This window comes from Kluyveromyces lactis (assembly GCF_000002515.2).
Source record: "Kluyveromyces lactis strain NRRL Y-1140 chromosome F complete sequence".
Taxonomy (NCBI): domain Eukaryota; kingdom Fungi; phylum Ascomycota; class Saccharomycetes; order Saccharomycetales; family Saccharomycetaceae; genus Kluyveromyces; species Kluyveromyces lactis.
This window is the reverse complement of record NC_006042.1, coordinates 1,132,351-1,158,772: the sequence shown is the minus strand read 5'-3', so window position 1 is coordinate 1,158,772 and position 26,422 is coordinate 1,132,351. Positions and strand designations below refer to the sequence as shown.

Genomic DNA, 26,422 nt, shown 5'->3' with positions numbered 1-26,422 from the left:
CTAGTGCCCAGTGTTGCCTTGCCAAGTGTCGTATATGTACTATTTAGTTATGGAATGGGTTGTGTTCTGTTTTTGTTTGTGAGCGGGAGGGTGCTAGGTATTTCAGAGATGTCGGGTTTCGATGGCAAAGATGCTACTACTACTGCTACTGCTGCTGCGCAGCAGCAGTAGCAGTGTCTATATTCTGCCTAGCATTTCGCACCGCAGCTCGCGCACGCAGCCTCTGACATTTACGTCCCTTGCCTTCTTTGCCTACTTCTCTTCTTCTCTTCTCTTCTCTTCTCTTCTTCTCTTTCCACTCGTTTACCATATTTATTATTAGAATCAAGATGTAAAGAGCTGGCAGGCTGCAGTTCGTTACATTCTCCATTAGGGATACATGAAAAAATACATATAGTAAATAAAACAAGGGCGTACAATAAGCTACCGCACCTTGCTATTTCGGGCAACACCAAGGCATAGAATCCGTTGGTTTGGATGTGTTCTCACTTCGTTGGTTCTGCCCTACCCGATAAGTTAGAGAAATGATGTATAGTGATGATATAGGGGAGACCAAAATGAGGGAAAGAGGGAAATCGTTATGAACGAAACCAGGGTAACAATGAGCGATGACCACGTCTCCCAAGGTTGTCGTTTTAGGATATTGAACCAGGAAATGCTAGAGGCTGGAATGGCGTAATGGAACCGTGCACTGTGGTCGAAGGGGATGTTTATTCTTGCAGTTTGGGAAACGTCTCGTGATAGGCTCTCACAACATAACGGGCAAACGCCTCTAAGAAATACCTTGCTTCTTATTAACCCCCAGTAGCTTAGTGGGCGGACCAGGCGGTCTGCGCGAATTGCCAGAAAACCGAAGTTGTGACAAATAAAAAAAAGTTACTTTCTCGGCAGTTCGAATCTCAAATGATGAATAACTATGCGTGAACAATCTCTGATTGATACAAATAACGCTTGTATCAAAGGATTAAAAAACATGTTGCCTTCCTTCTGAATTGACTTATAAGTAAAAACCTCTATTTTATTCTTTTTTTACAATTAATTACCATATCCCAGCGAGTAAGGCCAATTATGGACACCATTGAACCAGATTTTATTGAAACTGAGACTGGTAACGGTTACGGTTCCACTTTATCCACTTCTGCTAGAGGAACGTTAGATGAAAGTATCGTGTCCACTTTCAAAAGAGATTTCCATGAGATCAATGATAAATTAAAGAAAGTAGTCTACCCACATTTCCCATTGGGTTCACCAAGTGCTCAAGATCAACATGTTTTCCAAGGTACCGACCTCTGGGCCCCTCTATGTTTCATTATACTATACTCGTTGTTCTTATCCAAGGGTCGTGGACGGTTTTCCTCGTTTTTCATCACTTGTTGGCTGGTGATCAGTGCTATGGCCACACATTTGAAACTTTTGAATCCACATGAACCAATGTCTTGGATGTCATATTTGTCTCTTGCAGGTTATTGCATGTTCCCGCAAGTGATCAATTCGTTGGCATGTTCAATTATCTTACCTTTATTCAATAAGATCCCTAAAGTTACACTTATAAGACTAATAGTGATAGCAAGAATCGTCTCGTTTGCACTATGTTCGTCATGGTCAATAATATCAATGTGGAAAGTATCGAAATCCCAGACTTTGGTTCAAAAATACCCATTGGCTTTATGTTTAGTAACGCTAGGTTGGTTATCTGTGATTTGTTGAATCGGCCGCATTGCACGCACCCAAAAAAAACAAACTATCCACTTTATAAACCTGTTGTAAATAAATATATAAACATGCTTCGAAGTACAAGGACCTTTTCACCAATCAATTATCTCTTATCATTTTCTGTCTTAATTCTCCTCTGTATTTTCTATTAAAAGCTGCACCCTTGGCCTCTTTTACTGCAAAATGATGATGAAATTTAAAGGATTTGAAATAGGAATTACCAGAATCCCATTCTGATCAAAAGCATCGGTGAAAGGAAAAAGAGGGAGAACAAGCTGTATTATCCATCAACCACAGATTGTACCTTAAGATATCGATAGTCTAGTATCAGTGCTAATACGTTTCGGTACGAAAACTGCAGAGTTTATTTTGTTGAGTAATTGGGAGCCATCTTCCTTTTTTCTGTTGTTGGCCCTTCTTGATATTTTGGGTTCTGCTAGTCAGCCAGGAGCATACAAGATACGCATAGCAAATAGCTGCTTCAATAGCTGTCACATCGATTCAAGAACCATACAAACTTCACTTTCAAAAAATTTTTTCCAGTAGAATATGCCGTTTCTTCTTCCCTCAAATTGTTCTTGTTATAACCTACACCTACCGCAATTGGATGCTCAAACGGCGGATAGTATGGATGAATGCTCCATCAGAAGATCTACATTGGACGTAAGAACTGGTGCTGCAACAGTACTTGCCAGATCGGGGATATTCGTGCACGGTGGGTTGACAATCCCTTTGAATTTACAAGAAATAACATCTACTAATCTACAACAAGAGTTGATTATGCATTTTGCCCGAGAAAGGAAGGACTCAAATAGATTTCAAAACCTGGGACAATGGATAAGTAAGGAAGTGTTCTTTTTAGATTTGATTTCAAGACGTTGGGAACGGGTAGAAACTATGCCTGAAACTGATCCCATGGGTAATCCGATGCCCCGGTTGACAGAGAGGTTATTTCATTCTGTATGCTATTGTCAAGAGGCTATCTTTGTTTTCGGTGGTTTGACAGTTTCAGAACAATCTGATTATGAGTTTATTTCCACTAATGAACTTTGGAAATTGGATTTACATAATAAAGTCTGGTCATTAATCAGTAAGGACCCGTCAGTGACAAGAAGATTCAATAATCAGATGCATGTCTTGTACGAATCGGATCCAAAGAAGGACACCAAGTTAATTATAGTGGGTGGTTTGAATAATTTGGACCAACCAGTTGAAACTATTGACATTTTCAATTTATCGACAAACTGTTGGGAAACGGATGTGTGGGACGAAGAGGACGATTTACATAATATAACAGTTAATATCGGAGGCAAATCTGTTCCTCTCATCTCCGAAAATAACTTTTCGTTGTTGGTTGAAGAAAATGAGGCTAAACTGCCGTCGTTGGCTGTGTATTCTCCCTCAATAGAGGAATCTCATGATCATGATCATGAGTTTAAGTGCAATTTCAACTCCGAAGAGAATCCACTTTTCGCCTTACCTTTAATGCCGGATGCCGAAGGTGCTAGAATGCACGTCTATGATGACAACGATAGACGAAGAAAAAGATTACATATCGCCTATAATTTGCAATGGCCCACCGGCGATAAATTCGGTTATAACATCATAATATCTGGTTTCCATCCAAACTTACAGTCAGACAATTTTCATTGTTTCCTTTACAACATCACTTCAGGGAAATGGACTAGATTGAGTATCAACTGCGATGATATACATAGCTCAAAACATAGATTCTGGAAATTGTTCTTATGGGAATCGCATCACAAGGCTTTGCTTCTTGGTACCAAAAATGATTCTGGCTGTTTGCCCTCTGTACAAAAATTTGATAGACTGCTTTCCTTCGGGTTGCATATCACTAATTTATTCCATTCTGCTCAGAGAGATCAGAAATCCTCTAAATCATCCTCTGCAAAGAAAATACCGGGCAGTTTGGCTCAAACAGAGACAGACCAGTTCGAAAATTACAGTAGATATGTTGCCCCACCATCTGAAATCACATCTATAAGATCCGTCTTCCCATCTTATTCAATGGTTTTAGGTAAAGATTCTTTGGAAGTCTACAACAAGCTACTAGCAGATTTTGAGTTCATAACGGAAGATGACGAATCTGTCGCCGTTCCAAGTTTTTTACTTAGAAAGAGATGGGGTAGGTACTTCGATATGCTTTTGGCTAATGCTTATGTTCAAGTTTCAACAGATCGCAAAATACCGGAAAGCTTTTCCCAGATTTCAAAACTTTCTTCAGGAAACGTAGGGCAGTTAGGCGTCTCGCCGCATACATCTAGTTCAATATCTTCCATAGCTAAGGATGACAAGAAGCCAACATCACAAGGATCTTTGGACACATTTTTTAGCCGCCACAGACCAAGTGCACAGTCTGTGCAAAGCAGCACGCCTCCAATGGAAAGGAAATCCGCTTGCTTATTCTTCAATACGCCAAGCACATCTAAATTAACAAATGATAACTCGTCTCATTCGATAGCTTCTCATTCAGATAGCTTAGCAACCGCTACTAACGCCAACGACAGATTACCTACCTCTTTGGGAGTAAATCCTGATCATATAGTCTCTTTGGGAGAAATATCGGAGCAGTCTTCTCAGAGACGTCATTCAAACGCTGCTTCAGGTGTAACGAGTTCATCCGGTGGCATGGTATTTAGGGTTCCATTCAGGCCAAGCGGAGAAAGCTCTAAGAGATCAACACCACCACCTATTAGCTTAGATCCTAATGACACTTCAGAACCAATTAAAATATCTGTACCTTCGAATAGGAAAAATTCTGCAAGCTCATACTCTGCTCTCTTTACTGACGATTTCCTGAGATCTAGCCAAGCTCAATCTCGTAGAATCTCTCAGTCACTGGGGAATGATAATTTACTTCATTCAAGCTTTGGGCTGAATAGTCCATTAAGCTCCCGTAAAGCTTCATTAGCTTCTACGTCAAGTTCAATTTCTCGTGTCAGCTCTTCAAGCGATAGAATGGGAGAGTCAATTTACAGAAGTCCAGGATCTGAAGAAATACTGAGTCTGAATGTTTCGCTACCACCATTACTGCCTGTCCCAAGTGAACCGCTCCCTGCGCTACCTACACATACATCGCATGATTTTAGTGTTGACAATCGACTTTCGGATCATTTTTTTCCGGATACTCGCTATCGAACTTCAACTTCTCCATTATCAAGTAGAAGATCATCTTTACACCATGATATTTCTCAACATATATCACAAGAGAATATCTATCCAAACAGAATTGATGAGGTATTTGTCGGAGATCCTTTACACAAACCAGATAACGAAGCTGATGGCATGACTACCCCTCAAAACGAGCGAAACTCATTTGCTTCAAATACTGAGAGTCTGACCAGTCAAACTCTGAATTCGGGCGATGTTGATTTCGAGCCTCTATTCATACCTAGGTCATTATATATGCCTTGGCCTACAGAAACTGTTAAAGCGTTCGCGGAATTTTTTTTCACTGGCCAAATTGATGGTAAATGGCCTCTATCACCTGTGGCGGTGGGATTATTGAATATGGCTAAGATTTATGAAGTGCCATTGCTCTTCGATCTAATGCTTGAAGTATTTTATTCTATCATCGGGAAGAAAGAGGAAAGCTTGTTTGTGATTAGCAAATCTCTAAAAGATGCTTTCCTCAATCGAGTCTCACTGCTTTTTGAAGATGACCAAGATGCTATGCAACAGTATTTGGAAAATCACAAAAATTACCAGGAATACCAGGCTATTGAAAAATCGTTAAACAGCATAGATGACGGTTACTTTGATATAGATCATTTGCGAAAGGCGTCTGCAGCATTTTCGGTGAGTACAGTTAGTAGCAGTGCTACCCAAGATCATCTTGATAAGTTGAATTCCTTTGATTCTTCTTCCGCACCTGCCCTTACTCCTTCGGTGATAACCGGAAGTCCAAGGGATAGCATAAATTCAATATCATCAGCCCACTATCCAAGCACCATCACTGTATCCGGGAAGAAATCTTCGATCTCACATATTCAACAAAGAATCAATACAAATCCAAAACATAAATCGAGCTTAAGCAAGGAAGTTTCTACTGTGGATTCTCCTGAAATTTTGACACGCTCTTCTTCACCAGCACGCCCAGTCCATACAACTACAGAAATGCACAACATAGATGACGAACTTGATCAAGTAAGAGATATTTTAGAGCATGACGCTTTGGAAAAATCTAATACGAACGATTCAAGCTGTCCTTCTGACTCTGACGATCTAGGTGTTGGACTTTCTCTACCTTCTAAGAGCAAAATAGAGAGGTCCTTCAGAGAACGAGCACTAGAACTAGAGGATTCAGTTGATCCCTTATCTCGAGGATCGACTGAATCTGGCTCTAACTATACGAAGAAACCGTCTTTGTTTAGCGGTAAAGTCAGAAATGATCCACCGTACCACAACCAGAAGTTATCCACTTTAGATAGTCTTGCTTCACCAAATTCACTCCCACCTGTGGATTATGTCATGGAACTAATTTACGAATCTGCAGTCTTAGTGAGTGACGTGAAATTGATGGTTAGATGCAAGGACTGCTTGCATATTTCTAAAGAAATCAAAACTCTCAAGAAAAAACTTGCACAAGATATGTCTGAAATTGATGACACTTTGATGAAACAAAGAAGACAGCCAACTTTGCGTTCAATAACGAGACCTGAATCTCAAGAGCAATCTCCTCATCTTCCACTTCACACACATAGTAATCCGCACCTGCCGTCACCGTCACCGTCACCAAATCTCAAATCTTTTGAAAAGATCACCAAGACAATCTCAAACTTGACTATTGGCACTGGAAGGTCCAAGACTAACCAAAGTAACAAGTCTTGAACACGATAAGTTTAGACTTGACCTTACACATTATATGACTTTATGTATTATAATTGAAAGTTTTCAGTATTATTTTGTTTCAACCATACTAGTCACTATCATGCAGCGTCAGTATAGTTAAATAATATCGTACCTTCTTTTCTTCATAGAAAATGATAGTAATTTTCTGGACAAACTCTGTGTTGTCCAACCAAGTGGAAAGTCCAATTGATAACTGAATGTGAAACTGCTACAAATCGCACATTAAAGAAAGTATCACTTGCGAACTACTATGCCCATTAATATATCAATGGGATGATTATAATACTAATTATATTAAGTATAGTATTAGCCTCAAGTTAGTTACAATACATCATTTTGTACGTTTTGATCTTGTACTTTTTTTTTCTTTCACCAAAGCTTTTCAGATTTGTATGTTAAAATCTTGAATAGTTTTTTAAACAAGAGCAGAGTTCATTATTTCAGAGATGAGTTGTGATTTAAGCAATGTTGTTTTAGACGCTTATCAGCGGCAAGCCATTGAAAATTACCGACTCTTAATTTATTAAAAGTACGACATAGTTGAGAAGTCTCATCTCATTTTTCAACAGTATTTACGGATGTCTACTTGGGAAAATTTAGAGCCTGTTCTTTACAGAGACTGCCACGCTTCTTTATTGACAGTCAGGCTACCGGTATTAAGAAGTGCCCTAGAACTGTTAAAATCCAACGATAAAAGTAAAACTGATAGCTCGGCGTTGGAATTGATTTTCAATTGCGTACTAAGCACTTATGATTTATATCAGGATAAAGAATCAAAAGTTCTAGTCACTTCAATCCTGGTCCAATTGTTTGAAACCGACCCCATCTATTGTAAAAAGATAAGTGATTTTGTTATCAAGACTGCCAGCACTCAAAACTGCCCTTCTAAAGCTGTTACTGATTATTTAAATTTATTGGAATGGGTGCTTAAATTTTTGAATTTGATTTATGAACAATCAGATGAGCTCTTCAATGTTTATTGGAAAGAAATAGTCCACGCTTATGTGATGCTTGTAGCAGCTATCGAGACTATCCTAGATACCCATGAACCTTTTAAGAAAGATTTGAATAAGCAAAACCAACATCGTAAGAGATTGAGGCTCTGTGTCTTCCAACAATCTGTTAAGAGTTTCGTTAGTTGTGTGAACCTGGAATCTACTACAGATTCAAAATCTAATATTGTTGATGATGTTATTCCATTGTTATTAGACAACTACTCGAAATTGAAGCTTCCAAATACTGGTGTAGTTATCACTCTGGGATCCCTAGTTCATTCTGTATTACAGTGCCAAGCCAAGAAACCAATTCCTTTGCATTCGCTGGAACAGTTGACTGAAAGATTAGTAGAGTATCTCGGTAAAGAAGTTATCCTCGCCAAAGAGTTGCCTTCAGCATTCTGTTTGGAACTTTTCCTGAAAGAATTCCTATATTCATTTGTTACTGAAGAACAAGTTCAGAAGCATTTGATTCCAAGCTTTGAGAAAGCAAATTTAAGATCACCAGAAACATCTTTCACCCAATCTGCTGAATTCTATTCGGCGTTCAATTCTAACAAAGTTAATAGTTTGGGTTTATTTGTTTCATCAAAATGCATTACTCAAACCTTTACATCATTCAAAAGCTCAAAAGATATCGTACGTGAAAGCTCCTTGAAGTCCCTAATATCATTATTGAGGTCAATATGTTCTGATTCCTGTGACGAATCATCTTTACAAAAACTTGTGGATGAGGCTTTTAAGAACATGAAAACCAACCTGAATACCGACTATAAGATTATTATATCCAACTTGTTAATAAATGTACCAACTTTCTCCAATCAAGTGTCTTCAAAAATCGTGGATGGGTTGAGAACTTATATTTCGAAGGAATCCAATGAGACAGCATTGAATATTATGTTATCAGCATTTTTCCACCATTTGTCCTCATTAGAAACAGCAGACGAAGTTTCAATTGCTGCCATAAAGTCCGGTTTTAATGAGAATAAGTTACCTTTGAGAAAGATATGGTACAATTCTTTTTTAAGCAACCTAAACACTGCAAAACTAAATATCATTGTTCAGCTCGAAGACGAAACACTTGCATATCTGAAGGAGGTCTGTAATAATCCATTAAAAAATGGAGAAGGTTCAGCATATGGATGTTTCGTTTACATTCAACATCTTATTGACTTGAGTGCAACTGCAATACTTTCCAAAATCGATGACATCCTTGAAGCACACAAGGAGTCATACGGTCTTTCTTGGATATATGTTACCCTATCCACGCAAGTGCCTTTTGAACAGAGAAAGCAAGCTTTACAGCTTCTAAACTGCGCATTTTACAGGAACCCACAATTTGTCGGCAATGCAATAATTGATGCTTTTGAAACTTTGTCAAAACAAAAGAATGATACTCTTTCGCGTATATCATTTTGTTTTGCAGCACCTTTATTCAATACCCTATCTCAGAAACTTTCGGATAAGTCTGTCTCCGTACATTTGTTAACAAGGCTGTTAGTATTATCCCAATTAGACGGCATTAAATTGAAGAATGGATGGGCTGGCTTAGTCCTTAATGCAGAGTTGGATCCTTCTGAAATAGTGAGACAATACGGTGAGAAATTATTCGACAATATGATGTATTTGCTTAACAGCGCTGATAAAACAACACCAGAATTAAGAAGAGCCATTATTAAAGCCATTTCTCACCTCTCATTTATCAATCCTGAGATCACCTCACCTTTGGTAGCAAGCATGATTCAATTAAACTTGGATACAACAAAACTATCTGCTGTGACAGAACAAGAAATTGAAATCTGGAACGGAAAAGAAGGTACACTTGTCGTCGATGTACTCTCTGCAAAACAATCAGCTATCTTAAACAACAAGAATTCAAAGGATTATGAAATTCTAAAATGGCAAGAAAGTATAAGAAAGGACCAAGCCAAGAAAGGTTCAAAGAAGTTGAACAAGGAAGAACAACAGATTGTCGACGAACAGTTGAAAAAGGAATCAAATGTTAGATCAAGTATTAATGAGCTCGTTTTATCTGTGAAATGCGTTATTGATATCATTTCTCAGTTGGCTTCTGAAGCAAATCTTTTGGATAATGGTATCAAATATTGGTTCCCCACATCTGTGAATTCGTTGTTAGATATTCTACAACAGAAAAACTTTTATTTGCTATTTGGATCACTCGGATTTGACGTATTTTTGCAATTATCCTTTTTGTTGGATGATAGGTTAGGAATGTTCGCTAAAACTGTTGGTTACGCAACGATGATAGTTCATAGAGTTCCTCATCTTCTTTCAGATCTGAATTCAGAGACTAAATTGGAACTGATTTCAACTGCATTATTCAAAATCAAACATGGTTGCAGACAAATACCTTTCCAATCTATGGCATTGACTTATATCCTTCCACTACTCGTAAAAGTAATGGAAATCGGTAAAAAAGTTGCAATCAAGAATGCTAATAAACCTACAAATCGTAGCGAGTTTGTGGAAGAAGATCCTGAGGAAGAACAGCTACTTTTGGCTTTGGATATCATATCTACTCATGGCGAAGCATTCCAAGATACATCTATCCCTCGTCAAAGCATAGTATCAGTTCTCTTATCTCTTTTGGCTCTCCCATCCAAGGCAAAATTGGCAAAGGAGTATTTCATCTCTTTATGTCAAAATATATCAATACATCCAACTAAGGAAGATTTATGCCTTTTATTGAAAAGCTTGCTAACTTCAAATCAATTTGTTCAGGCGACTGTGTTGGAGGCACTTGATGATGAGTACGACCTCGAACCACTTATGGAATACTCTCCTGAAGTTTATATTACTTGCTTTAATGAAGATGAAAATAATAGGGACATCGCGAACTTCATATGGAAATCAAACGAATTCAAAGTTATGGATCAGCTAGTGAACGATTTATTGAATTTCTTTGAACAGGAGGATAGTGGTCTAAGACTCTTCACAGCTAGGGCGTACGCATCTGCTGTCTCAGAGTTGCAGTTGGAAAATCCAGATTCATTCAACCGTTACTTCCACGAACTATTGAACTTTTATGCTTTGAAGTCAGAACCTCCTAAGGATATTCTTGATGACTACGGTTTGGTTAAAATCAGTGCAACAGAGCAAAAGGACCCTTGGGAAGCAAGAAGTACTACTGCCATTGCACTGAAAGAACTTTGCCGTGCATTTAGTTCCAGTCCTGGTGCTGTTGTTGAATTCGTACATTTCCTCATTGATTCTGGAGCATTAGGTGATAGAGAGGAAATTGTTCGCCAGGAGATGAAAGAAGCTGGTATCGAAATCATTAACTACCACGGTAGTAAGTATTTGCAAGATTTGATGCCAATATTTGAAAACTTTTTGTCTTCTTCTACTGATGTTTTGATGAAAGAAAATGTCGTTATTCTATATGGTTCTCTAGCTAGACACTTGAAGCAAGATGATCCAAGAATTAGAACCATTGCTGAGCGTTTGTTAAGCTCCCTTCAAACTCCATCAGAAGAATTACAAAAATCAATTTCAAAATGTTTATCTGCTTTGGTTCCCTTATTCCAGAGCTCTGCCCAAGAATACATTGACTTCTCTTTGCAAGCATTATTTGACTCACCTGCACCAAACCAAATTAGAAGAGGTGCTGCTTGGGGTATTGCTGGTTTAGTAAAGGGGTACGGTATTTCTGCTCTTTCAGACTTTGATGTTATTCGCAGCTTAATCGAAGGATCCGAAGATAAAAAAGACCCACGCTGCCGTGAATCGGTTGCATATGGGTTCGAGTGCCTATCTCTTGTTCTAGGGAAGTTTTTCGAGCCATACGTGATTGAGATTCTACCGAACATTCTAAAGAATTTGGGAGATCCAGTTCCTGAAGTACGCGAAGCTACAGCACAGGCCACTAAGGCTATAATGTCATCTACCACAAGCTTTGGTGTGAAGAAACTAATTCCTGTTGCTGTTTCTAACCTTGATGATATATCCTGGAGAACAAAAAGAGGTTCTGTGGAGCTTTTGGGTAACATGGCTTATTTGGATCCCACTCAACTCTCTGCATCTTTGTCTACCATTGTTCCTGAAATTGTAGGTGTTTTGAATGATACCCACAAGGAAGTCAGAAAGGCCGCTGACGAGTCTTTGAATAGATTTGGTGAAGTTATTAGAAACCCTGAAATCCAGAAATTGGTTCCTACTTTGATTAATGCTATTGGTGATCCAACAAAATACACAGAAGATGCACTAGATGCCTTGATTCAAACACAGTTTGTTCATTACATCGATGGTCCTTCATTAGCGTTGATTATCCACGTTATTCATCGAGGTATGCGTGACAGATCTGCAAACACTAAGAGGAAGGCTTGTAAAATTGTCGGTAACATGGCTATCCTTGTTGATACTAGAGATTTGGTTCCTTACTTACAACAACTAATTGATGAAGTAGAAATTGCTATGGTAGACCCTGTGCCTAATACAAGAGCCACAGCCGCACGTGCATTAGGTGCCTTAGTCGAAAGATTAGGTGAAGAACAGTTCCCAGACTTGATTCCTCGTTTGATGTCCACTTTAAGCGATAATACTAAATCAGGGGATCGTATGGGCTCAGCACAAGCATTGGCAGAAGTTATCTCTGGATTAGGTCTTTCCAAGTTGGAAGAGTTGTTACCAACTATCCTCTCAGGTGTCACAAATTATCGTGCTTATGTTCGTGAAGGTTTCATGCCTCTAATGCTTTTCTTACCTGTTTGCTTCGGTCAACAATTTGCTCCGTACATAAACAAAATCATTCAGCCAATTTTATCTGGATTGGCTGATCCAGATGAAAATATCCGTGACACTGCATTGAAGGCAGGTAAATTGATCGTCAAGAATTATGCGACAAAAGCTATTGATCTTCTATTGCCTGAACTTGAAAATGGAATGTTCGATGAAAACGAAAGAATCAGACTATCTTCTGTCCAATTGGCGGGTGACTTGTTATTCCAAGTCACTGGTATCTCTTCGAAGAATGAGTTCGACGAAGAAGATGCAGAATACAATAGCGAGGTTAGTAAACAGATGGTCGAAGTGTTGGGTGAAGAACGTCGTGCAAGAATATTATCTGCTCTCTTTGTATGTCGTTCAGATGTTTCTGGTATTGTTCGTGCCACAACTGTCGATATTTGGAAGGCATTAGTTCCAAATACCCCACGTACTATTAAGGAGATTCTACCCGAATTAACTTCAACGATTGTCATCCATTTGGCGTCATCATCAAGAACTCTTAGAATCATTGCTGCCCAGACGTTGGGTGATTTGGTTCGTCGGGTAGGAGGTAATGCTTTGTCGCAATTGTTACCTACTCTAAAACAATCTCTCGATACCTCAATTGATTCCAACTCTAAGCAAGGTGTTTGTATCGCTCTTCATGAATTAATTGTTTCCTCTAGTAGTGACTCCTTGGAGGCATTCCAATCTGTTATCGTTGACATTATCTGTTCTACTGTCATTGATGGAGATGAAACCGTCAGAGAAGCGGCAGCAACTTGTTTCGATGCATATCAAGAAGTTATGGGTAAGGTTGCAATTGATGAAATTATACCATTCTTGTTGAACAAATTGAAGGAAGAAGAAAACTCACAATACGCCTTATCTGCTTTGCAAGAAATCATGTCTACTAAATCAGAAGTGATTTTCCCTATTTTAATTCCAACTCTTTTGACTCCTCCTATCGATGCTTTCAAGGCAAACGCATTGGGTTCATTAGCTGAGGTAGCTGGACCTGCATTGTACAAACGTACCTCGACAATAATCAATTCAGTTGTCAATGCTTTGATAGAAACAGATAACACTGAAACAAAACACTCCCTTGAATCTACTTTGGACAAGATTTTCTTGTCAATAACAGATTATGAAGGTTTACATCCACTCTTGCAACAAATTATGTCACTATTAAAGCACGAAGATGTAGCTAAGAGAATTGTAGTTTTGGAGCGTCTTCCAACATTCTTTGACAACACTACGTTGGACTACAACATCTATACATCGGATATCGCTACAAATGCTATTCTATCGTTGGATGAATCCGATCCTAGAATTGTTGAGGCTAACTTCAACGCATTAACAAGCTTGGTGAAAAACCAGGACAAGTCAATGCTCGAGAAGTTAATCAAACCAGCTAAACAGGCTTTGTTAATGACTGGTAAACAAGGGGAAGATTTAGCTGCTTTCAAATTGCCAAAGGGACCAAGTTGTGTTTTACCAATATTTTTACATGGTTTAATGTATGGTTCTGGTGACGAACGTGAGGCTTCAGCCCTTGCCATTGCGGATATTGTCTCCAAGACTCCTGCAGCAGGCTTGAAATCCTATGTTACAGTTATCACTGGTCCTTTGATTCGTGTTGTTGGAGAAAGATTCAATAGTGACATCAAGGCAGCTATCCTTTATGCTTTGAATATCCTATTTGCGAAAATTCCTCAGTTGTTGAGACCTTTCATTCCTCAGTTGCAAAGAACGTTTGTCAAATCTTTGTCCGATCCAACTAATGAGGTATTACGTCTTCGTGCTGCCAAGGCATTAGGAACCTTAATTGAATACCAGCCTAGAGTTGATCCATTGGTTGTCGAACTGGTAACAGGTGCTAAGCAAAGTGATGATGATGGTGTTAAGACTGCTATGTTGAAGGCTTTATTGGAAGCCGTATCAAAGGCAGGTTCCAAATTGAACCAAACCTCAAAAACCAATATCTTAAATTTGATCGAAGAAGAAATGTTATCTGCAAATGATAAGCTCGCAGTGGCCTACGCGAAATTAATCGGATCCTTATCAAGTATCTTATCAACCGAGGAAGCTGCAACAATATTGAAAAGCAAGGTGTTAGAAAGCTCCTTGACTGAAGATTCTGGTAAATTCGGTATTTTGACCCTAAACTCATTCTTGAAAGATGCTCCATCACATGTTTTTGGCACTGGACTAATTGATGAATGTGTTAACTACATAATTGATGCAACAAACTCATCAAATGCTTACTTCAGTGATAATGGATTACTCGCAATTGGTAAGACTCTATTATTAGAAGGCGAAACAAGAACACCTTATTCCAAACTTGATGCTAGTGAACCTTTCCATCTTGGCACAGACAATATCAACAGCCTAGTTTCTCAACTTGCTAAGTGTATGTTGAAACCTAACAGTAATTCTCTAGACAGTAGAAGATTGGCTTTGGTCGTGGTAAGAACGCTTGCAAGATTTAAGTACGCTGAAACTATCGAAAACAACTACGATTTACTCGCTCCATCTGTTTTCTCGTGCTTGCGTGACACAGTGATCCCAATTAAGTTGGCTGCAGAAAAGGCATACTTAGCCATGTTCCATCTTGTTGAAGAAGAAAACTTGGAAACCTTCACTTCCTGGTTCTCGAAACTCGAAGGATCCACCATACAAAACAGTATTGGTGACACTTTGCAACTAAGATCCTTAGGAGATTACACCAAGAGAGTTGGTAAGAGACTAGCTGCTGTTGAAAGAGACAAGATTGCAGCCGGTGGAGATGCCGAGGCGATGTTCTCTGATAGATTTGAAGATGAAAATGAAATCTGGACCGTTGGTGGTGTTGAGCTAAACACTGATATTTAGAACAACAGCACAAACCCAACCTCTGTAATGACAAACATAATATTATACAGATTTATATATCTCACTGACTTGTAAGAGACACTTACAAAATTATTACTGCAAAGCAATCACGATTTACTAGATGTACTTTGAAATGGTGACTTAAACTTGTTCATGTGGAACCTGAAGTCTCTCTGAATCAATATAATCAATCAACCTCCATACCCATTGTTCTACTATCGAATACTTCTGCCACCAAAAGATACATACATCTTTGTTCGCTGGGCAGGTGGTTAATATCCGGAATAATAAAGGCAAAATTGGAGCCTTCATCAGTTTTAGAACCAGATTCACTAACAATAGCACAAAACACAGTTTTGTTATTGATTTAAGTGTCACTTTGTTAAAAAGGTACACCATGAATCATATACAAAATATTCGACAATAAGAAACTAGAACTATGGTATTTAATGTCTGTCGCGTCTGATGCGATAAATCACAAACAGGCACCGCTACTAGTTCCTACATTATCTCAATGTGATACGGTTTATTTAATGTTCTTTCATAATTTTTTTTTCTTTATTGTTACAGGCTATGGAAAATTACATACATTTCGTGAACGTGATATAATTAAGAAACTCATCGTCTAGAGGGGAAAGGAAGAACTAATCTTCTTTCCACCTCAGTCTCCTTGTCTATTTCCTCTTCACCGTCGAATCGTAGCTTACATGTCCCATCTCTTTTGCTTCCGCAAACAATAGCTGGATAGAAAGTCGTTGTTTCTGGATATCTTGCCAAAACTTTTGTATTCGCTGGATAATTCGGAGTCTGGGTTCTTTTCATAGTCACGGGCGGGATCAAGAGGATCTCTTTCGAGTTACATTTGAATATACCACCTGGTTTCCCAAATTCATCGGGTTCTGGATCTTTCACTTCAAACCGGAGTCCGTCCCCAGAAACTTTTGTGCATATGCACTGGATCCATTCGCCAGTCTTTTTAGATTTATATGCAACTTCGGAACCAACCTCAATTGGTTCACTTGGGTTGAATTGACTGGTCCAATGTGATCTACCAACAACACTCGATTCAGGGATATGCGTCGAACTGGATTCCTCCTTTAATATAGGTTCCTCTTCCACTGGATAATTATCTAATATGTATGAAATGTTCTCTACCAAATCTCTGCAGTAATTTCTCATCTTTTCATTTACAGACTGACGAGCCTCTAATTTCTCATGGATATCAGCCAATTGATTCAAATTCATATTCTGGAAATTCATATTCTTCGGATCTAAAGACTCAAACCCCGCAATATCTCCTATTTTATATAGATCTTGTAATTGAGTCACGGCAAGACCCCATCTATCTTCCGTTGCCATTTTCGCTAGAATCACTGATATATTTTGTTTTATTTTTTTTTTATCTATGGGCTGTCGGTTCTTAGTATTCCTATTTCAATTAGATAATATGGGCTTCACCAGCACGATAATTAATTTGGGAAACTTCTATAAATGGACGTCCTGTTTATTCAAACGTAAATCTGAAAGGTGAAGACTTCTTTTCGATGCAAGCAGTGTCGGTTTCTTGATGTTTTGTACTTAGAGAAATATGAGTTTTTCGTGCTGGAAGAGAACATCAAAACGTATATAGTGATGGTAGATCTTTAATTGGAACCTCAGTTTCGAATAACTTTGACGTGAATTAGACGTTTACTCCTTCTCAAGCATGAAAAATTCACTATGGTATCGAAAGAACTCTCAGCAATAGATGAAATTGGTAAAATGTATAAATCAATACTTTCAACTCTTAAACAGTCAGTTACACGAACCTTCGAAGGGCTATATCTTGTTGGATTTCGTTGTTACCCTACCTTACAATCCGCCATACTGTGGAAAATTTTTGTCACTAAAATCCTATCTTAAATACATTAAGTACAGATACACGCAGAAATACAGTTACTGTGACATTGCTTGATACTGTTCGGACCAGGCCTACGAAACAACGCATAATGTTCTCATCTTCGTGGCAACAAGTTCCCAAGTTTGTGGTGCAGCAGGTGCGTACTGCAACCAAGCGTGCAGCAGGTTCTCGTACCAGTATGAAGGACTCTGCTGGTCGTAGATTGGGTCCAAAAAAATACGAGGGTCAAGCCACTCAAGTTGGTGAGATCATCATGAGACAACGTGGTACCAAGTTTTATCCTGGTGAAAATGTAGGCATCGGTAAAGATCATACGCTTTTCGCTTTGGAGCCGGGTTATGTGAGATACTATTTGGATCCATTTCATCCAGGTAAGAAATTCATTGGTGTATCATTATACAAGGATGTAAAGCTTCCTTTGCCGCATTTCGAACCACGTTTGAGAAGATTCGGCAAGGCCATCATTGAGGATGAAGAGAAAGCCATTGCAGAAGAGAACGCTTTACCAAGAAAGATTTATTTGCTGAAGGATGAATTGATCAAGAAACAGCAAGAACGTGAGATTAAACGTGAAGAGTTGAAGGCAGAATACAGCAAGATAATTTCAGATCTGAAAGTTGAGCTGGATCAACAAGAACTTGCGTTTGCATTACCATATTTGCTCAGATGGAGAACTTGTTTGAAGAATGGGTTCAATGAATCCGATGCCCGATTTAATTCGTACTACTATTTGGAACAAGAACTTAAATTGAAGATGAGAAACCAAGAAAAATCTAAGTTGGACGACAAACTAACATTGTTGAAACAGGTCTCGACCAAATTGAATGAATCATTGTCATTTAACAACAAGCTTGAATTAACTAAATACATTTCTCCAGAAGAAAAGAATACTCTAAAGACACAACTAATTACTGATTTGAAGGCAATTGATATTAAGGACAAGAACAGTAAGAAGCAAGTACTAGCCAAGTTTACTGATGCAAAGAACTTCTTGACGTTATCTGAAGAGGTGAGACTACGCAGAAAATTCTTGAAGCCAGTGAAACCAGAAACAGAATTGAAGAAATTGGAAGAACCACTCAAACCTTCCAAGAAAAATCTAACCACCAGACGTTACAACTACGAACAAAACACGATAGATGTCATTACAAGACCAAAGACCGATTTCTTGAGCAAATTGTAAATCTTCCCCAAGTCGTTACGTAACAAACCATTTAGAGCCTTGTACATATTAACAAAAGAACCACAACAATCATCATAGTTTAAACTGAAAAAAACGAAAGTTTTTTAGAGACTATATATCATTTGGAAAGGTTAATTCCATATTATATCGTTAACGTATTTAATTTGTCTATATGTGTGAGACAAAATCCAAAACATACTCTTACATTACTATTTTTTTGATATTGGATTGTTTTGAGGTACAAAACTATGGCAGGTGAGCCCTTTGGATCAACCAGGAGGCAATTGAGAGATATCAACGATGTCATTCATCTTGCTTTGAGCATCATCTTCATCACCGACAGATAAATGGGTTCTTGGTAGAGCCATCATACCTGATCTTGCCACTTCCAAGATACCGAAAGGTTCCACAAGTTTCAAGAATGCAGAGATACGGGATGGTTTAGCACATAATTCCACAATACAACTTTGTTCAGCGATATCAACAATCTTACCACCAAAGTTACCAGTCAAGTTAGAGATGTCGTTTAAATGTTCATGCTTCAATCTCAATACTTGGGACAGTGGAAGGTTGGAAGGATGGAATTGCTGTTGTCTTATTCTTTCAACGGTATCAGTATTTTCATCTTGTTCATGGTGATGAATCAAATCCTCGAAGTATTCAGCACCCAACAAAGAGATTCTTGTCATCAACAATTCTCTTTCTATGATGGTGGAATGAGAGTAATCCAACACGACAAATACTGGTACCAAATCTTCGATTTGTCTTCTGGCTTGTTCGATGACACCGTCTTGACCTTGCAACACAATGGTCATACGGGATAAATCTTTCACTTCAGTGTTACAGACCACAAGGGAATCGATATTGAAGCCTCTTGCAGCTAGAGTACCTGAGACTAACGATAGAACACCTGGCTCGTTTTGAACCAAACAGTTCAAAACATGTTGTTTCTTTGGCTCCTTTGAGATTACTGGATTTTCATATAGGATCGATGAGATGGCACTGTTAGTAGACCAAGATGGAGTTTCGATCGTTGGTAAAGGAGGTCTTGCCTTATTTCTATGCAGTTGCTTATAAGCAAGAGCCGAAGTCGAAGAAGACTTTGCTCTGGCAAAGCTTCTCAATGCTAGAGGAACCACTCTAGTTTTTAGCATTGCTTAAAGAAGGTTTTCGACTGAGTTCGTTAACCTTTCAGTGGAACAGAGACGAAGTGTAACCAAGAAAGAATATACACAGTGGAAACAGATATAAAAACCCACTTATAACTTATATATATGGGGAAAGTAGAACAAAAGCAGATGAGAGAAGTGCTTCATAGAAGGATGGAACGGTGGATCAAAGGTTTGAATGGTGTAGCTGAGTCATATTGAGAGTGAAAAAAAAAAATTCTTTTTCCAATTCAGGTCATCGCGAACGAGCGAAACAGGGCCGAAACGGTATAAACTGGATTGATAAACTGGACACCTTTGTCCAGATGCTTACTCGTGATGTGGACCAACGGAGGTTAATTGATATTCTCTTAATTCTCCTGGCTACGGATGGGGTGTCAGTTCTATGGGGGAAGAAGATATATAAATATTGTTTTTAAGGCTATATATCTTATGGATATATAATGTAGCAGTAAATCGGATAGGGAAAGGCTAGCTTTCTTCTTCCTAGTTGAATGATGATTTAAATTCGGAGTCCAATCTCTTGTGAACAGCTTCAATGAACTCTTCGGTAGTGACGTATGAGGATCTGTCGGTCTTACCCAAGATCAATGCCAAATCTTTAGTCATAATTTCATCTTCTTGAACCGTGTTGACGGTAGCAGATTCCACCAATTCGGCGAATTTCACCACATCTGGGGTGCTATCCAACTTACCCCTTTGGATCAAGCCTCTGGTCCAAGCGAAAATCGAGGCGATCGAGTTTGTCGAGGTTTCTTTACCCTGTTGGTGTTGTCTGTAATGTCTAGTGACGGTACCATGAGCAGCTTCACTTTCGAAGGCCTTACCATCTGGAGTAATCAACACAGAAGTCATTAGACCAAGAGAACCGAACCCTTGAGCGACAATATCGGATTCCACATCACCATCGTAATTCTTCATTGCGATGATGTAGCCACCCTTCGATTTCAACATCTGAGCAACCATATCGTCGATCAAACGATGTTCGTACCAGATCCCCTTAGCTTCGAACGCCGATTTGTACTGACTTTCGTATAGCGATTCGAACACGTCCTTGAACTTACCGTCGTATTTCTTCAAGATGGTATTCTTGGTGGTGGAGTAAAGAGGCAAACCTCTTTCCAAAGCCATCTTGAAAGAAGCATGAGCAAACCCAGTGATAGATTCCAAAGTGTTGTACATGGCCATGGCAACACCACCTTTACTCTCTTCATCGAAATCGTAAACGCTCAGTTCGATATTTTCCGTATTCGAGTCATCGCTCTCGAACACCAACTTCAACTTACCTGCTCCTGGAATAACTACGTCAGTGGCCCTGTATTGGTCACCGAAAGCGTGTCTACCAATAATGATTGGTTTTTCCCAGTTGGTCACCAACTTTGGAATTCTTGGAATCACAATTGGTTCACGGAACACGGTACCACCTAGGATATTTCTAATGGTACCGTTTGGAGATTTCCACATCTTTTTCAATTTGAATTCCTCGACACGAGCCTCATCCGGTGTAATCGTAGCACATTTCACAGCAACACCGTATTTCAAAGTCGCTTGAGCGGATTGTTCAGTGACTTTATCATCAGTCAAATCACGGTTTTCGATGGAAAGATCGTAGTATTTCAAATCAATGTCCAAATATGGGTGAATCAAGTGGTCTTTGATTAATTTCCAAATGATTCTTGTTTGTTCATCACCATCCATCTCCACAATGGGAGTCTTGACACTAATCTTTGACATAATGGGCTGCTAAATTTGATTGCTAAAGATGCTTAACTGCGTTGAGTATCTATCTCACAAACTAATACCAAAATCTAAGATATAACCTGAAACGATACAATTACCCCAGACAATATATATACAATATATATATATATATATATATATATATATATATTGTATATCTTACATATACAGAACTTAAACATAAATATGTGAATAATCAAATCAAGAAAGCGATAAAAGTCATCAGTTTCTAATGACTATGGGAGCCAGAAATAAATTGTTACGCCATTTCCCGTTAACAACGGATCCGTGTGGGAAAAAAGGAAATCCAGTGCAAATAAGCTACTGATTACATTTTGATTAAGTTTGCTGTTTTAACAGCTATTTAGTACCTATTTTCGGGGAATCTTTCGGTTCTTAAGGGCCTACCTAAGCTATGTGTACTGTATGTTATCTGGATTAACCATTGAAACTACTAAATTAATTTGTAGTTCAATGGTCACTCCGAATGAAACTCCGGAAATGTGGATGCTTTGGTACCTTGAGGTATACTATGGTTTCTTTGAGTTAAGCTGTGAGGTCTGAGTGGTTTGAGTGGTGTGTTCGGATGTTTGCGGGCGCATTTTTGTGAGCCCGGGGGGCGGGTGAGGTTCTATCGGTGCCGTTGGCGGACGGAGTCACGTGATGTTTTTGAGAGTTCCGTTTGTTCTTTCAAATTTTCTTTTTTCCATCGGGGAAGGGGAAGGGGAAAGAGACAGTCCCGGTCACGTGATCTGGGTCTGGAAAGTGCTACTTTGGTGCCAACAGGTCGTATAAATGATAATCAATTGGCGGGTATTTCTCCCAGTTTTAACTACTTTTATATGCAGGTGTTAAGAGTTGACCATTACCCAATTCCAGCATGGTAGCGCCAGTGTTCACGTTTCAGAGGAACATCGTATGTTACACGTAACTGAACAAGGAATGTTCAAAACCTTCCACATCATGGAAATAAACAATGATAACGGAAGATAAAAAACTGGGCGAAATATCGACCATTTTACCCCTCCATTCCCAGACTGCTATGCGAAGTATAGACTAAAGGCATTAATAGTTAAGGATGATTGACTTATATCATTACTTTCACCGATACAAAATGGACAATCTATTAAGGTATGCAGCTCTGAGAGACAGGGGAAAAATTAATAGAGCCCAATTGCATTGGTTCATGTGCTTCTATTCATCATGTATTAAATTCACTGAACCACCAAACTGGTTAACAAAAGAATTAAACCAGGTTCTAGACGCCAAAGAGCCATTCTTCGCTGTAAGAATATTTATTTGGCTTTGACTTGTAAGATTCATACAAGCTAGAAAATGTCCGAAAAATATTGACTAATCTAGAGAGCATTCTAATTGCTGAAGTCTGTGAAGGATTAAGATATCGTGAAGATAGGAATGGTACTTGTCATTACATATCAGCAGGTGCTACTGGATTGATGGAATTAATGGGCTGCTTGATCCTTCAATCACATCGGAGTTCAAAGTCATACCAATCCTCGACCAACGCAGGAAAAGCCTACAATGGCAATAATAAAGTAAGGAAAGCGTACGGTTCAAGGCGGTACAAGCCCTTACGGTAAAGAAGAATCAATGGTATCATTCATGCTAGACACTGGGGCTCAACTTCACTGTCAATACAATAGGCACATGTTGAAGCTGAGCGTCTGGATGGATAGAACAATAATGGATGACGCCAGGATACTATTGGCAGGCGCAAATTTACCGGAGACATTATAGTGCGATGCTGCGGTATTTGCTGTTTAATTTCGAAATTCGTTATACGTTCGAAAGGTCAACGAATTCCCGAATAAAGCGGCAAATATTCTTGGTATAGCAAATATCGTACATACCGTAGACGACAGTGCGTGCGACGAGTTGTCAAGGCCTCGTATGACTATTAGAACCCTATTTGGAGATTCGTCACCGTTTCTGCCAGACTCCGTATCAAGTGAGTTCTAACGGCACTGTATCACTACCGATGGATTCGACAATGCTGAAACTGGCAAACGGAAAGCACACAGTCATAGTTCGCAAATGAACAACAAACCTAAACACAAATATGAGATCATGAGTAATCATGTAAAAGTCACTGAATCTTGATCTAATCAGGAAATCTCTTGATACAGTATCTCTTACAAATGAGGATCGCGTATCACTCATAGTTCAATCGACAATTGCGGAGACTCCCCACTCGATTTACGAATTACGGACTCTCTGTACTTGGGTAGATGAACTGATACAAGTGGGGACGGCATAATAGTCACCTGAAGAGATGAAGAGCAAATAGATGATCTCATTGATGCAGTTAGGGCTAAATACGACACAAATATCGTACATGATGAATTAATGGGCGAGAGAAGAACAGCAAATATGATATTATCGGATTAATCTAGCAATATATTCGTTATTATTTACGCTAACAGGGGAAATACCAAATAGTCACTAATCCTGATTCTTCATTACCTCCTTCAAAGCCTACGTGCATCAGAACAATGGTGTTAAGAGAGAAACACAACCTAGGGTGTGCGAATTCAATTGCATCCCGACCGAAGAAAACGTTGCCGGTATATTCACCCAGTTATTATCAAGAAAGCAATTCAACAGGCTGTTAAACAAATGGATGAAATAATGACCGTAACGCTTAGAGTTACGGGGGTGTTTTGAAGATAGTATTTTACACTCTATATCTTATTGTTTGATGGTATATTTTTGGTGTCAAGTCGTATAAATGATAATTCACTGATGTTAATCTTTAACTACTTTATGTAACATGTAGGAGAGAATGGGAATTGTAGAATTGAGTACACAGAATAACTTACATCTATCTCATATTTCGTGACTCGAGTCATAGCTAACTCAGGATGAAGAGTTGGCCATTGACCTGGGTCACGTGATATATCGTGTAATCCGGCCTCTTATTATAACATGTACACAGCGATACATATTCAGATAAACATCGGCAAGTTCTTGACGCAGACCATTCCGAAGACACAGTTCGCTGGCCTTCTAAGACAGCTCCTTGGCTATTCTGTCTTTAATCTCTGTAAAGTTGTTAAACAAGATGTATGGGATACCATGGTGGTCGCAGTATGGTGCCAAATCACATCCTTCACGTGCAAACAACACGTCACACTCGCGTGCTGCAGTCAAATCACTGACACCGTCCCCGCAGTAGAAGTATTTGTCGGCAGCAAACCTCTTCTTGCACTGTTCAATGGTCTGAGCCTTGTCGTGTCCGTGAGGCGTGTCGTCGCGGTACACAATGTGCCATTCACCTGTGGCCTCGTCCACCTCCACGCCGTTGGCGATCACTTCGATCCCTAATTCCTTAGCACGTTCCGTACCAACAAGTTTCCCAATTAGCGCCTCGATGATTGGCTTCATACCGCTACTGATGACAACTAATGGTACGTCATTGGCAGCACACCATTCAGCGGTTTCTACGAAACCTGGGTCTAATTTGATATGGGCCAATAATTGTTCGATGCATGAGTCGAATGGTTCATGCACAGAGTCCAACATAGCTTTGAATCCGTCTCTGAATGGTTTGTTCCCGTCCAAGACACCAGAGAAAACTTTCAGCCTTTCCTCTTTACCGAACCCTAAGTTGTCTGTCAAATAGTCGTTCGAGTCCTGTAGCGTGATGGTACCATCAAAATCACTGAATACTGCTGCTTTCATGGTGCTGATACTTCAATTGGTGCGTCTGTGTGCGTTTAGGTGCGTTAAGCGGCTTTCTAGTTTCCGTTGCTCTCACCTGTTATGTAGTTTCTAACCTTTCTGAAATGATATCATTTCCCTTTATATAATTTCAAATGTGAAATACGAAACAAGATTACCAGCTGATCTAAACACTTCTAAAGATAGGAAAGGACAGATCCTCCATAGCAAAATCCTTGCAGTTATAATTATTTTGTTGCTCTCCATCCGCCATGAAGGTGGTAGTGTTCACAGGTGGTACTGCCAGTAATTCGTTGGTCAATTGCTTTGAAGCGTTGTCACGTGATGTTGTAAAAACGCCAAACGGTCCTGCTGGCAACAGCGTCACCCATATCATCCCCGTATCTGATAACGGCGGGTCCACATCAGAGATACTACGTTGTTTCGGTGGTATCGCACTCGGAGATCTTCGTAATAGAGCTCTTAGACTGTTTCAGGATGAACCACTGCGACAGTTCCTCCATCATAGATTCGATAAGGATTCAACAGTCGCTTTACAAGAATGGGAGAGTCTGATTCGCGGCGATCACCATCTGTGGGCAGAACTGCTACAAGAAGGTACGGTATCCCAGAGATTGAAACTATATCCTATGTTTAGAGAGCTGTTTCTCAAATTTGCCGCCAAGGTTGAGCAGCTAGATTCCAAGTTCGATTTCTCTGCAGCGTCTGTTGGCAATATCCTACTTAAAAGCATGGAAATGCAATCTGGGATTGATGCTGCATTGGAACAGTTTCTGCAGTTCGGCGGCGTGCCGCCGAACTTTTCTATCGTTCCATGCGTCATTATCTCTGAACATATGGCAGGAGAACGCCGCCCGGAAGAATATCCTCTTCCCACTCTACAATTGCAACTAGTTCTTGCTAACGGAGACGTTATCACTGGTCAATCTGAGATCTCTCATCCTGCAGATCTCTCATCCAATAACACATCTCAATTGCATTTCTCCAAGTCAAACGATGCACATCCTCAATTGGCAGCCGCAGTGCAGCAGCTTCGATACGTGCTAGATGATAGCGGTTCCATTTCTCCGATCTGGCCAAGAGCAGATCCTGCTGCCCTTCAAGCCATTGAATCTGCAGACTATATCATCTACAGTATCGGTTCCTTAATTACTAGTTTGATGCCATCGTTAATCGTACCTGAAATCGCTTGTGCCATTGCTAAAAATATCCATGCCAAGAAAGTTTTGTTGCAAAATGGTACTTACGATCGTGAATCGTATGGATTAGATTCCGTCTCTTACACGATGCTTGTCAATGACACGCTTCGACAAGCGGCATTGTCCTGTTCAGAGGATGCCATTCCGTCAGCTAATTCGTGGGTGGATCACGTGATCCGTCTTCAGGATAGTGAGATTCAGATCCCATCCAAGGCTGAACCCTGGTATTCAACAGTTACGATCCCCAGTAGTGGTAGCGGTAGCGGTAGCCATTTTGACCCGGATATTTTGCTTGAAACGTTGCGTTCCCTTTGATATGTATATATGCATGAGTTAACTGAGTATATACG

The 26,422-nt window shown here is 39.5% G+C and overlaps 9 protein-coding genes and 1 non-coding gene across 10 annotated transcripts; 6 read left to right on the top strand and 4 right to left on the bottom strand.

Moving 5' to 3' along the window:
- The first annotated feature begins 899 nt into the window (after positions 1 to 899).
- SNR52 lies at positions 900 to 1,029 on the top strand. The gene has a single exon (XR_002633609.1). It is a non-coding gene; the product is annotated as a snR52 (small nucleolar RNA).
- Positions 1,030 to 1,068: 39 nt separating this feature from the next.
- On the top strand, positions 1,069 to 1,707 carry YIP4 (Yip4p; the record flags this gene model as incomplete). Its single annotated transcript, XM_455644.1, has 1 exon — positions 1,069 to 1,707. One exon carries the CDS (start codon positions 1,069 to 1,071, stop codon positions 1,705 to 1,707), a length of 639 nt encoding a protein of 212 aa, XP_455644.1.
- Positions 1,708 to 2,262: 555 nt separating this feature from the next.
- On the top strand, positions 2,263 to 6,564 carry KLLA0_F12452g (uncharacterized protein; the record flags this gene model as incomplete). The annotated part of the gene is made up of 1 exon (XM_455643.1): positions 2,263 to 6,564. One exon carries the CDS (start codon positions 2,263 to 2,265, stop codon positions 6,562 to 6,564), a length of 4,302 nt encoding a protein of 1,433 aa, XP_455643.1.
- Positions 6,565 to 7,163: 599 nt separating this feature from the next.
- GCN1 (Gcn1p) lies at positions 7,164 to 15,179 on the top strand (the record flags this gene model as incomplete). Its single annotated transcript, XM_455642.1, has 1 exon — positions 7,164 to 15,179. One exon carries the CDS (start codon positions 7,164 to 7,166, stop codon positions 15,177 to 15,179), a length of 8,016 nt encoding a protein of 2,671 aa, XP_455642.1.
- Positions 15,180 to 15,797: 618 nt separating this feature from the next.
- Positions 15,798 to 16,538, bottom strand: SGF29 (Sgf29p; the record flags this gene model as incomplete). The annotated part of the gene is made up of 1 exon (XM_455641.1): positions 15,798 to 16,538. The coding sequence occupies one exon, from the start codon at positions 16,536 to 16,538 to the stop codon at positions 15,798 to 15,800; it is 741 nt and encodes a 246-aa protein (XP_455641.1).
- A 629-nt stretch (positions 16,539 to 17,167) lies between these two features.
- Positions 17,168 to 18,262, top strand: MRP7 (mitochondrial 54S ribosomal protein bL27m; the record flags this gene model as incomplete). The annotated part of the gene is made up of 1 exon (XM_455640.1): positions 17,168 to 18,262. The coding sequence occupies one exon, from the start codon at positions 17,168 to 17,170 to the stop codon at positions 18,260 to 18,262; it is 1,095 nt and encodes a 364-aa protein (XP_455640.1).
- A 269-nt stretch (positions 18,263 to 18,531) lies between these two features.
- ILV6 (acetolactate synthase regulatory subunit) lies at positions 18,532 to 19,416 on the bottom strand (the record flags this gene model as incomplete). The annotated part of the gene is made up of 1 exon (XM_455639.1): positions 18,532 to 19,416. One exon carries the CDS (start codon positions 19,414 to 19,416, stop codon positions 18,532 to 18,534), a length of 885 nt encoding a protein of 294 aa, XP_455639.1.
- A 501-nt stretch (positions 19,417 to 19,917) lies between these two features.
- On the bottom strand, positions 19,918 to 21,165 carry IDP3 (isocitrate dehydrogenase (NADP(+)) IDP3; the record flags this gene model as incomplete). Its single annotated transcript, XM_455638.1, has 1 exon — positions 19,918 to 21,165. The coding sequence occupies one exon, from the start codon at positions 21,163 to 21,165 to the stop codon at positions 19,918 to 19,920; it is 1,248 nt and encodes a 415-aa protein (XP_455638.1).
- A 3,033-nt stretch (positions 21,166 to 24,198) lies between these two features.
- Positions 24,199 to 24,873, bottom strand: PYP1 (putative phosphoric monoester hydrolase; the record flags this gene model as incomplete). The annotated part of the gene is made up of 1 exon (XM_455636.1): positions 24,199 to 24,873. The coding sequence occupies one exon, from the start codon at positions 24,871 to 24,873 to the stop codon at positions 24,199 to 24,201; it is 675 nt and encodes a 224-aa protein (XP_455636.1).
- Positions 24,874 to 25,124: 251 nt separating this feature from the next.
- KLLA0_F12276g (uncharacterized protein) lies at positions 25,125 to 26,387 on the top strand (the record flags this gene model as incomplete). Its single annotated transcript, XM_455635.1, has 1 exon — positions 25,125 to 26,387. The coding sequence occupies one exon, from the start codon at positions 25,125 to 25,127 to the stop codon at positions 26,385 to 26,387; it is 1,263 nt and encodes a 420-aa protein (XP_455635.1).
- Positions 26,388 to 26,422: the final 35 nt, after the last annotated feature.